The 13,355-nt window shown below is 44.4% G+C and overlaps 1 protein-coding gene across 1 annotated transcript in view; it reads right to left on the reverse strand.

Annotated features, from left to right (window-relative positions):
• LOC147747311 (cytochrome P450 2J2-like) overlaps positions 1-13,355 on the reverse strand; it is a 341,726-nt gene that overhangs the window by 223,972 nt on the left and 104,399 nt on the right. Inside the window, exon 3 of the mRNA XM_086953047.1 lies at positions 8,121-8,270. Within this exon, the coding sequence (XP_086809173.1) occupies positions 8,121-8,270 (150 nt within the window). The remainder of the gene's footprint in view (positions 1-8,120; positions 8,271-13,355) is intronic.

Below are 13,355 nucleotides of genomic sequence, written 5' to 3' on the forward strand. Positions count from 1 at the left end.
TCAATCCCCGGGTCGTGGCTGGGGGCAGAGATTGTTCCGATCCATAAGAAGGGATCTACTCTGCTCCCCGCCAACTACAGGCCCATTAGCCTAATAGATGTCCCCCAGAAGCTTTTTGCGCGCCTCATCCTTAATCACCTCTTGGACTGGGTGGAGGAAAATGACATCATGACCCCCCTTCAGGCTGGCTTCAGAAAGAACACGTCGACCATGGATCAGATCTTCCGCCTTCTTCTCCTATATTGGAAGACTGTCACCATAGAGGGTGGAAGACTGTACATGGTCTTCGTGGATCTGAGGTCAGCCTTTGACCTAGTCCCTAGAGGGAAACTTTGGGAGGTTTTGCATCAGCTAGGAGTGCCCCCACACCTTCTTAGTACTATCATCAGGCTTCACGAGAACAACTATGCCCAAGTAAGGTGTGGGAGGGATGGTAAGCTTTCGGGCAAATTCCCTGTCCTTAGAGGAGTCAGACAGGGCTGTGTCCTGGCGCCAACCCTTTTCTGCCTGTTCATTAACAGTGTCATTCAACATCTTGACACTGTCAAGGACAATGATGCCCCGGTTTTGGCAGGCAGGAGGGTTCCGGCAATCATGTTTGCTGATGATACCCTCCTGCTTTCCAAATCCCCCATGGGGATCCAGAGGATTGTAAATGGTTTTGGCCTTTTCTGTCGGCAACACGGGTTGGAGGTCAACACAGAAAAGACTAAGTTTATGATCTTTAATCCCCCAGCCAGAACCAGACCCAACCCAAAACTGGGTGAAGTTAGCCTTGAGAGGGTCTCGACCTTTGTCTATCTGGGGGTAACACTACAAGAAAACCTGGCCTGGGACTGCCAGATAGCGAGATCAAGGTTGAAGCTATCCCAGCTAGCGGGCGCACTCCTGAAGGTGGCAAATAAATCCACCTTTAAGCCTGTAAGCCCGGCTCTCGAAACCTATAGAACTCAAGCGAAGGCAGCAGCCACGTATGGCAGCGAGCTGTGGGGTTTCAAAGCAGGGAAGGCATTGTTAGCGGTGGAAAATACATTTTTGAGACGCCTGCTTGCTCTCCCGCAGGGAACGCCACTGCTCCCCCTAAGATTGGATTTGGGCCTACACTCCATCGCTGAAGATCTTTTATCCAAACCCGTGAAGTTCTGGCATCGGATATGGTCCACTGAGGAACTGCATCATTATAGGCAGGACCTTATCCATGTACTGAGGATGAATGGCAGTAACAAAATCCCCTGGCTGGCTTTTATTAAATCAGAATTGTCCAGTTTGAATTTGCCAGACCTCTGGGATGATCCAGTTCAGGGTTGTCAAAGGATCACACGCAAAACTCTTGCCCAGCTGTACAAAAACAAAAATTTGGCTGACATGGATAATGCTCACAGCACCGGCACCCTTACGAGTCGTTTTATGGAGTCCAAAAATTCTTACCTCTTTGAACCTTTTATGGATTTTATCTTTCCTCTTTTGGCGAGGAAATTGTTCCTGCAATGGAGGTTTGGCACACTCCCCACTAAAGTATTTACTCACAAATGGCGTACCGGGGGTGACAAACTCTGTCCTTGTTGTAAAACCAAGAACGAAGATGACTTGCACATAATGTTTGTTTGCCACGCATACCGGAATCCCAGGAAGCGTTGGATTGCTCCGCTGTGTCGGAACCTGGGATTTCGTGAATACCTACAAGCATACAGGGTTATGAAAACCAATACCCTGGGACATATTGTCTTTGCGGTGTCAAAATTCCTAATGGCAGCTTGGTTAATAAGGAAGAAAATGTCCCCCTGAATTGGTGCCATTGTGTTCCTTACCCCATGCAGATCCTCTAGCCTTTTATATGTAAATACTTCTGTAACATATGCATTCCATTTTACTGTGTATTTATGTACTGTATTTTACTGTATCTTTTATGGCCCATTGCGGCCGAAATAAAGAATTTTTGGAATTGGAATTGGAATTGGATAAATCAGAGAAAGACATTCAAGATTAGGATTTATGGGGCCACCATAAACTTGAAATAATACATCTGTACATTTCTACATAGGAGTTGTGCCACCAAATATTAGAACATTCTCAAACGATAAAGACTATGGGGCACATGCATCAACCTAAGCAATTGTGATTCCTTAATAGCGAATATTAAGGAATCGCTATTAAGGAATCGCAATTGCCTATGCATGTAAGTTTAGCTAAAAAAAGAATGATTCCTACACACTTCCTAATAGCGAATTGCAAATTGTGATTCCCTATTAGGGAATGCTTTCCCATTCATTCCTATGGGCCATAGGAATGAACGGAAACCATTCACAATTTGCGATTACCAAATAGGTAATCGCAAATTGTGAACGCAATTTAAAGGGTACCAGTTGGCCAAAAGGCCACCCTGATGCACCCCCAAAATTAGCATGTGTACACATGTGGCCCACACACATGCCCTAAGGGCATGTGTGTGTGCCACATGGCACATAGAAAAATGCTATTTGGTGCATTTTTCTAAGGAATTGCAAATTACCATCAACTTGAAGTTGATGCTAATTTGCGATTCCTTAATGCAAAGTCGCATTCTGATAATGTTTCTAATATTGCATTTAGGGAATCGCAAATTGGGATTCCCTAACTGCATTTGCACAATAGGTAATCGTAAATTTTGCGATTACCTATTTTGTGAATGGCTTTGGGCTTAATGCATCTCAAATGGCTAATTACCGGTCACAAAGGGGCTGATTCTGCGAATCGGCTCGTTTGCGACCGGTAATTAGCTTGATGCATGTGTCCCTATCTGCTTTCAATTAACTGGTGCATTTATTGGAAGGTTACTTCTGTTTTGAGATAGTGTTCCTATAAATCTATAACCCATTGAATTCTGCAAGTTTGTCACTAGGAGTCTTCACCCATCTCATGATTGACACCCTGTCAGTGTTTCCACCCAGTGGAAGGGAGCCATCCCTAGTTAGACAGCCTGCCCCAGTTTTTTCAATTCATGGCTCTCAAGCTGTTAAACTGCAATTTGTCAGTTTGGGGCTATAGCTGCCTCACCACTGTAGAGACCTCACATCCAACAGCGAGGCAAGGACAACAGAAAGGCCCAGTAAGTCTGGATCTAAATGTTTGAATACCTCTTCCTATGCAGTTCTTTGCTCTTAGGAAGACCTTGGTGAGGGTATAACCTTTCATGTTTTGGCACATAAGATAAAAATCTGTTTGAATTTGTTTTCTTTATGTTCCAAAACATATGTTGAGTTTGCAGGCGGTAAAGTGGAATGTTTTTCATGAGTCTCCTGAATGTAAACATAACAAAAATGAAGTCCAGCTGGGTCAAGCTGCCACCTGTGAATAAATAACCGCTCCTTAGAAAATCTCTCTAGATGTTCAAACATCTCAATGGACAAGCAGTAAGAGACTCAGGGCCAGATGTACGACCCACCAATTTGCGAGTCGCAAATTGCGTCGCATTAACGACTCGCAAATTGGGATGCACAACAGTGTCTGAGACACTGTTTGCGATTCCCATTGGGGTTTCAAATGGCATGCCTCATGAGGCTGTCGTAATTTGCGACCCCATCGAGAATGGCTGGCACTCCAAAGGATGGTGGCCTGCACGCGCAGCAGACCACCATGTCCGGGACTGCTTTTCAATGAAGCTGGTTTTTTCTTTTTGATGCAGCTCGTTTTCCTTAATGGAAAATGGTATGCATTTAAAAAATAAAACTGAAACTTTTCAGTTTCACTTTTGAGGGCAGGCAGTGGGGTCCCTGGATCCATTGCCTGCCCTTCCAAATATTTCCAGAGTCACTCACAAAGACGAAGGGGTCCCCTGGGGACCCCTTCCCATTTGCGAGTGGTTTACCACCCTTCTGTGAAGGGTGATAAACTACGACTGTTTTGCGACCGCGATTGCGGTTGCAAAACAGTAATACATTGCTTCAGAAGTCGCTATTAGGAAGGGACGCCCTCGGAACGCCCCTTCCTGATAGCGAGTCGCTATTCCTATTTTGTGAGTCACAAATTGATTTGCGAATCACAAAATAGGATTAGTACATGGGCCACACGTTTTTTGTGGTCGCAAACGGGTCTAAAACCCATTTGCGCCCACAAAAAACTTTAGTACATCTGGCCCTCAGAACTGTAAACAAACATTGCAAACCCTTATAGAATTTGATCTCATGTACCATACAAAATTCATAGCTGAATATCAGATTTGTCCCCTCTTCCCAAAAGTTGAAGGACCATGGAGAAACACAGATAGTGGAGATGTCATGTGATCATTAGAATGCGAGCATTAATAGTATAAAGGACAACATTTTGTTTTGTTTTATTTCCTGTGTTGCTATTATCACCTTTCGATAAACGTAGTACTGGCCCTGTGACTACAAATGTCGAATACTTTATTACTTGTAGGGGGAGGTCAAAATGTTTAATCCCTTAACATATCATGGGTTAAAAAGTGTGAGGATTGAGGGGTTTAGCTCGGGGAGTGGTTGGCAGGAAGAGGGCTGCATTGTCTATGTGATCACCACCACTTTGGTTCTTACACTGAAAGGAATGTTTTTAGTGCTAGAAAGACTGCACTTCACTACCATACACTTATGTGGAAGTAAGAATCAGATTTGTCCTAAAAGGCACAATATAGAGTTCCCCAGATGGAGCCCTCTACCTATTCTATTATGAGTAAGTGGTGACTGGGAGGCGGAGGTGGTGGATAGAAGAGGCACCCTACTGAAAGGTTGGGAGCAGCCACCCACCAAAATAAGATTGGAAACAAGGATGGAAGCAATTGGGCGGGCTTAGGCTGGTTGCCAAGCAGCTTGTACAAGTGCTCTATTGGATGGAGAGGCAGGCAACGCATGTGGAACACTATGGCAATATAACGAGTTATTCAGGATGTCACCACCTGGCTTGCTGAAGGCAGTTACTGTCAATGGAGGAAGGAAGACGTTCTGTAGTCTTGAATAAATAATACACCAGTGAAAAGAGTGTTCTGGGAGAGTACAGGGAGGATCCGAGTAGGACATTAAGAGGACTGTATATAGCATTGAGGGTTATGGTGACGCTAAATTTTGCTATTAAACACATTAAATTCCTAGGTACACAACAGATAGGTTTTAATAGATGAGGTGGTACCTGAGAACTAAAGAACAACATCGGATTACAACTTTACAAATTGTTATAACTTAATAGGGGCAATTAGGTTGGCTTAAATACATGTTTTTTGATGTATTTTCTTCGACCAATTAATATTTAATGTAACCTGGTTTTCATGAGTTTCTGTTGTGACCCTTAGAGCCGTGATGTATGACGACAAAGTTTTCATGTTGGTTTACGTGTTTTTGGAAATTGCTTCATAATTTGTAATTTTCTTTTTTTGGTATGCAGACATGATTCAGTATTATTGCTATATTCCAAAAATACACTTGCCAAGTTTCCCTGATTGATGCCCATTTGTTTAACTGCGATCCCTAGTGAAAGCTGATATTAGTTACTCATTGTTTCATACTATAGTTGTAAATTACGAGGGCCAGTTCCACCCCTAAATAGGGGATGTGGTTCTGGTACATAAATGTGTTTGCGTCGTGAAAAAGCCATTCAGAGTTTCAGAAGAAAAGAGATGGTTATTCCAAGGCTCATTTTCAGGGCCGACGAGCCTGGATGATAAATAGTAAACTGTGGAACTTATCAGTTTCATATATTGTTTTATTTCTAAAGATACTAATGGGGAAACATCTTAAACAACGAAGTCGAAATTACGACTAACCTGAACAACGAAGTCCGAACAGCGACAAATCCCGAACAACTAATGATGTCAGTTACAGGGCGGGCCCCTGAGGGCTCTATATGGTTGGGGGAGAACATGAATGCTCCCCTCACGACTGCCTTCGTGATGGGTTTATGGCGGAGGGCAGGGCAGCTTATAGGCTGGGAGGGGAGGCTTAGCATGCTGATGCCTTTGTGGGAGTCAGAGACACCCAGGGAGCTTAGAGGGATTGAGGGTCACAGACTCTGGGATTTGTTTGGAATTTCGATGGTGGGGGACCCATGGAGGGACGGGGGCTGATTCCCTTCCCGGAGCTGCAGGCAGAGCATGATCTGTCAGAAGCTCAACATCTTAGGTATGTGCAGATATGACATATAATTGGAAAACATGAGGCTCTTTTTTCTGATGTACTGGAGGAGTCAACTAAGAAGTTCTGGGTGCTTGCACTCCAACCCCCCCCCCCCGCAACACCCCCCACACCCTCCTAAATATTCATGCTATCTGACAGATCCACACAATGGTCCAGAGTCTGCCCCCAGATATATTAAGAGACGGGTGGAAGCACGACCTGGGCAGGCTGGAGTATGACGCTTGGGGGGGATGCCTGCCCCTACCCAAGGGAGGAGGCAATTCGAGCGGGTTGCCATCTGGTAGAGCGGAAATTAATGCACAGAGCAGCTGTACAAAATGGGGCTTGAAGGGCCCGCCTTATGTTTGAGGGGTAGAGTCAGAGGGATACTTTGCTGCATATATTGTGGGAGTGCCCGACGGTGAGGAGATTCTGGGAAAAAGTGAGGATACGCCTGTCAGAGGTGACAGAGGCGCAGATTCAGCTCACCCCTCAACTGATTACCCTGGGTATCTGATTGAAGCAAAAACTAGAAATGTATACGCTGCTCTTCTACAATGTGGCCCTGGCCGTGGCACAGCAGGACGTTGTTCGGAAGTGGGGATGTTCCATCCCATCCACACTGTGAGAGTGGGAAAACAATCTGGATCGGTGCATGAGGGCAGAGGAGTTGGTGTACAAAGCCCCGGTCTGTCCTCGGAAATGTGAGAAAATATAGCACCCCTCGAAGACTGCGGAGAAGGGGCGCTAACAGTGGTAGATGACAGGGTGGGCATGCGGGGAGATGCTTTGTGGGTCTCCATGAGGATCTGGGGATGACACAGAAGGATGGTGTGCTAGGCCTCGGGAGAGGGTTAGGGTGACGGACCCTGCTGTAGTTCCCCTAGTGCATTTGGACTTGAAGTTTGAAGGGGGGGGGGGTTTGGTGCATTATTAAATGGCTGAATGATAGCAGCTGACTGCCTGGTCTTGGTTTGGGTCAGGGTTTCACTTTAGTTGGGGGCTTTCGGCTTGTTGAGGACTGCTTAATATGAGTTTGGCTTCATGGGGTATTGATAAAGTTTGAATACTTGCCTGTTACAGTGGTCAATAAAAAGATTTATTAAATAAAAAAATAATAATGTCAAGTAAAATCTTATTAGGAGACACTGAAATGTTCTTTATAACAGGTTTGTCATAAATTAAGATATTACACAAATGTGAACTCTGATGGCTGGAAATGCAAGAATTAATTTGTGCACTTTGAGTGACTCGATAATCTGTACGCGCTGTAACATTTACTTGATGATCTTTTTTGTCAATGTGCAAAAGCAAATTGATATTGTAAATTCGCATATGTTGTTTTCATTATTTGGAAAACAAATCTATACATTTTCTTCAATATTTCAGGGTAATGATCTGATGACATAATCAGCTGGTAATTATTTCTATAAAAATTTTGAAAAACCATTTTTCACTTTGTTTCTTTCTGCCTTAATGAAATGTCTCCCTTTGTGATCCATGTTTGGTATATTGAACTTATTTTTTAATCTTGACTTTGAGTAAATCAATAATACGTTTGAGTATGTGCACCCAGAAACTAATTAACATACTATCAGTAGAAATCTTAGTTTTCCCTATAGAACGTGCTACATTCTCTTGTTTGGCAGGACCATTTGATTTTTTCGTGATCATAATCTTATGATATTATGATACAAAATTCAGCCAACACGTTTCACATTAAGTAGCATGTCTGTCAAAGGCTTGGCCCAGTATTTATCATAATTAATTTAGGTGAACAATAAGTACATATTATCACATGAAATTATCTCCATCTGTTTGACTTATTGTTACCTACTCATCCCTCTGGAAACCTGAGTGTAAGACTGTGAGCGCACTTGACATGGGCACACCTACCATTTGATCTCTTCCAAGGATGCAATTGTTTGATGGATCCTGTTTAAAATATATTTTTCACTTATATAAAGAACCACTCCAGGGCAGTGTGTCCTACCTAATATATGCATCTGCTAGGGCACTCACCTTTCTCTTCCTCTATTGTATCCGTTAGGTATCTCAGCTCCTCGTTGATCCGTTCCTCCAGGCTCCTTTTACCCATTCCAAAATTCCTCAGGGTTGATAAAGCGAATCTCCTCTGTTGTTTCCAGTTACGTCCATTAGAATGCACTATCCCTGTGGGTGCAAAATTACATTCAATCTATCATATTCAATTTAAATCTATCTTTGTATGGAAGGAACTCTAAACAAAATCATCCAAAATCAAATTTGTCTAGTGCTTGATTCTACTCATTCATATGTCAGCAATAATAGAAGCATGGTTATGTTTTGGTCCAAGTTCCTTCCTTCTTAATGGAAATAAAAAAGCCATAATGTTGAGCTGTTATGCTTCCTGGAATTTTTTTTCCTGTGTGCCCACCGGCTATGAACATAATGTAACAAAACTATAAAAGAAAACAATGTGCATCCGAACTCAGAATTTTATATCCTGTTCCCTCCCGACAGCTCCTTTAGGTAGAGGCCTTGATCCGTGCTGTGTCTTTCTGATCTTGTTGTATGACATTATCTCATTATCTAAGTGTTGGTGGGGTATAGTGTGTGGTTCCAATGACAAGCCTCTGCGATCAGCCCATCTTTGACAACTTTTGATATGTTTCTAGGGGCATCCATGTGTCGTGAAAACTGGGCGTTCTAGTTCCATATTGAAGTCCATGCCCCTTTTCCAGGTTCCGATACCGGTTGGAGTATCTTCTTTCCATTGTCTAGCGATGTCGCGTTTGGCCAAAGAGAGACCCAGAAATAGCAAATGTTGTTTATATGCATTCCCCCCCTCTTCCCTCCGTGCAGTGTAATAGTAGAGGTTTTGGGGATCTGGGAAGATCCCATGCCAATACCTCTGTTAGCAAATCATCATGCAGCACCAGAAGCAGTCTAATGCAGTGCAGGACTGTACTTTTGTCTTTGTCTTGTTTGCAGCGTAGGCTTTGTGAGGATGCAATCAGCTCCAACCTCCATAATTTGTATCTAGTATAGTATGTCCTATGGAGATACTTGAATTGTATAAGCCTTAGGCAGGTAGAAATTGCGGCCCCTCTTAGTGATTAATTTCTAACGCTTCTGTCCAGTGATCGTCAATGGAACCTAGGTCAGTCACCCTTGTTGCCCTAAGGGTATCCAGGGTGCTAGGGGTGTTTGTAATCAGGTATTGATATATTTTCGTGATTTTGTGTTCACCTAGGTCACCCATCCGTATTTACCCTCTAGGGGGTGGAATTTGGGAATAGTGGTGAGGTCATGAATATATGAGTGTAGGGTATGCTTTATTAGTAGGTACTTATAGAATTGGCTGTGGTTTATTGAGAATTCTGTTCGAAGGTCTTGAAAAGATTTGAGAGCGGGTCCTTTCATTGCATCACCTACTGATTAGATCCCGATTTGGTCCCAGTGTGCGAAGCCTTGAAGGTCCGTCACTGGTGGGAGCAGTCGGTTTTGCCATAGAGGGGTTTCTCTAGTGATGCGACCCCACCATCCCATCTGGCGGAGAGATTGTCACCAGACTAGGATTACAACCCTTGTCAATGGGGGGAGATCTTTTGTAAAGGTACGTATAGAGGGAGCGGTCTCCCATGATCCATTGTTCTACTCTAAATGCTGGATCATGCTTGGAGCCATACCACCACTCATTCAGGATCTGTATGTGTGCTGCTGCATGATATAATTGAATATCCACAGCAGCAATGCCTTCCCAATATGTAGATTGGAAGCAGGTACGTAGTGCGACTTGAGCGGTACTGCCTCGCCATAACAATTGGCCAAGTTGTATTAATTTGTTGGAATCACTGCTGTGGAATTGGATATGCATGGGATTGAAATTGGTACAATAGGTGCGAAAGAGATACCATCTTATTTATTTTATTTATTTATTTGGAGAGTTTTATAAAGCGCGAACAAGATCCTAGCGGATATCAGAGCGCTGTACAGACAATATATGTTACTTATACAGGAAATAGAAATAGATACAATTAAATGTACATAAAATATAGTAAAAAGCAGCATAGTTAGAATTAGCATCCATAAGTGTCTTGTAGTTGAGCGCAACAGCATCTCATTACAGGGTTTCAGCAGACCCTAGTCATGTGTATTTGGCCATGAGGATGGATTTAACTTCCTTTTTAAAAGAAGTAGTGGACGGGTTAAGTCTGGTTGCTGGGGGTAAGGCGTTCCGAATTCTGGGTGCCATCCCAGAGAAGGATCTGTTATAAGTTTTTTCTTCTGGAATTTTTGTGGTTTCAGAAGTAATTTTTCTGCATTTCTTGAGAGTCTGGCCCCACCAGAGATCGTAAGTTTCTGTGCCAAGTAACTGGGTGTCTTCTGATGTAGGGCTCTGTGTGTCATGCGCGCAATTTTCAAATGAATTCTTGCCTCTAGGGGTAGCCAGTCCAAGGATTGAAGGTCCGGGGAGATGTGGGAGCTGCGTTTAGATCCAGTTACGAGTCTTGCTGCGGCGTTGATTGAGGCTCTGAGAGGTGCAATTGATGTTCAATACCTTTTATTGATTTTCTAGAGTCCAATAATGAGAGAACTCAGGAAACAATTTCAAAGGAAAATACCTTACAAATACTCTCACCTACAACCACGGGCCGGTGAGGCAAGAAATATGCAATTACACAAATTTAAGTTATACAAGACTGCAAGAAAACCATAGCATAACCTTAATAAGAAGGAAGAGGATGAGGGTCTTAGAGGGGCGGGAGTAACATGCAGGCTGTTTGGCGGAACGTTAGCATGGTTATATCTAAAGGCCCATCTACGTAAGGATGCTGGTATAGAATGCCCTAAGACTTTAGCTTCCTGTGGGCAGTTCCACATCAGAGTGTTCTTCGGGTATCAGGCGGAGCAACCAAAGATAAATCGGGCAAGTTCGCTCTCTGAATTCCCTGCTGAGATAGCTAATACAGGGACTCCACATCTTACCAAAGAGCTGTAACTGGTTCTCTCCCACAGCCGTGAGCTTCTCCATACCTAGCAGCTCCCATAAACTGAGCAGCCAATCTGCATGGCGCGGTACCATATTCGTGCACCACCGAGCTAACAAAGCCTGTTTTGCTGCGCACAGGGCTAGAGTGATTGCTTGCCCTCTCAAGGATCCAAGAAGGTATGTTAATGGCTTGGGGAGTACAAAGAGAATATAACTCGGAAACCTGGGGAGCTCAGTATTGAACATTTCATCTACAGCGTGTAAGTTCTCCTGCCAATATCTCTATATTTTAGGGCAGTACCACAAGAGATGCATCAATGTATCAGTGTCCCTACAGCCTCTCCAGCATTTATGATCACTTCCCCTTTTCCAGTGTGCTGTATGCTCGGGCTTGTAATACCAGTAATGAACTATCTGCAGGAGCGTCCCCTTGCCTATGGCTGAACCTGGCGATGTGTTAGCTCGTTTATGTTTCTCCAGCCACTCTTTTTGTGTGAACTGCCTACCACATTCTCTCTCCCACCTCACCTGCACTTTTGTATTGGCTTGTAGCTGCGATGTTTTCAGAAAGGCATATATGTTTGATAATAGCTTCTTGTCTGTGTGCCTGATGATAAGTCATTTTTCAACTGGTAGAAGGGGCATGTTTGCGTATGGTTTCAGTATTGGTTGCGAGACCCATACCCCTCCTGTATGTGCCGAAAGGACATGATGCCTAAGTGATCAAAGAAGTCACCCACCCTCTTCAAATTTGCTTGTTGCCTTGGCATATATGCTGAGCCATGTAATGCTGGTGGATAATCCGGGTTTCCCAAGATGGGGGTCAATGGGGAGAGCCTCGTGGATAATTTCTTCGGGCCGCCACCACGTCCCAGACGCTGATCGTGGCACGGAGAACCGGGGAGATATACGCTACCTGAGGCTGGTGCGCTTTAGGAAGCCATGCAATCTTCCATATATGAATGCCTGTGATAGCCTGATTGATGAAGCACCAGTGCTTCTCTGTTGTGTGTCTATTCCACTCCACCATATACCTTAGAAGGGCCATCTGATAGTAGTGTTTGAGATTTGGGATGCCGAGTCCTCCACAAGTAGGTGGCAGATATGTCAGTCTCTTGGCTATACGTACCCTCTTCCCCACCCAAATATAGCGGTCTAGCTGGTGTTGTAGTTTGGGTAGCACCTAAACAGGGGGGTGAGAGGGGCAAAGTCTGCATAACATAGAGTATCTTAGGCAGGAGTGTCCTTTTTACTGCCTGCAGCCTCCTGAGCCAGGTCAGCGTATAGTCCTTCTATTTTTCCAGCTCTGAGAGTGTATCTGCTAGCAGGCGGTCATAGTTGTTCCCCGGCATTTGCCTAACCGTAGGGTGTATGTGCAGGCCCAAGTAAGTCACCCTCTGTGAGGCTCAAGGGAATGGGTTGACATTCCGCAGAGTTTCGACTTCTGGGGCTGGGAGCATGAGGTTCAGGAGTTGCGATTCCTGTACGTTAATTTTAAAACCTGACACAGCTCCCAACTCCTCCACCTCCAGAGCAAGCCTCGGTAGAGACCGGAGGGGATCTGTTGGGAGTACCAAGATGTCATCAGTGTAAAGAGCCAACTTATTGTCCCTACCCCCATCCTCATTCCCACTATCTCTGTATTTGCTCTGACATGTTCTGCAAATGGCTCCATATACAGTGCAAATAGGAGCGGGGACAAGGGAGATCCCAGTTGAGTTCCCCTTTCAATAAGGAAAGTCTGCAATGTTGTCCCGTTTACCCGCACCATTGCCTGGGGTGCCGCATATCCAGCTAAGACCCATTTTATAAATCGGAGCCCCAGGCCCACAGACTCCAGGACAGCTTTCAGATAAGCCCAATGCACCCTATAAAACGCCTTCTCGGCCTCCATGGAAAGTAGTAATGTGGGCGTCTTAGTTCGCTGAGCCTTGTCTAGCAGGTGGCATATTCCCTTTGTATTGTCATTGCAGTTACGTTCTGAAATAAAGCTGGCGTGATCTGGGTCAATGAGATCATGCATCATTGGTGCCAATCGCGCTGCAAGGTTTGTGGTGAAGATCTCTGCATCTATGTTAAGTAGTGAGATAGGTCTATATGAGTTTTAATGTGTTGGGTATGACTGCAATGGTGGCAAGTGGCATTCTATCAGTCAAGGTGCCAGAGTAGCTGATTGAATTATACAGTCGTGTGAGGACAGGGGCCAGAACGGGGGCCAGCAGTTTATAGAATTCTGGAGGGTAGCCATCATGTCCTGGCGCCTTCCCGTTCGGTAGGTGGGA

Source organism: Lissotriton vulgaris, chromosome 1_1 (assembly GCF_964263255.1).
Source record: "Lissotriton vulgaris chromosome 1_1, aLisVul1.2, whole genome shotgun sequence".
Lineage (NCBI taxonomy): Eukaryota > Metazoa > Chordata > Amphibia > Caudata > Salamandridae > Lissotriton > Lissotriton vulgaris.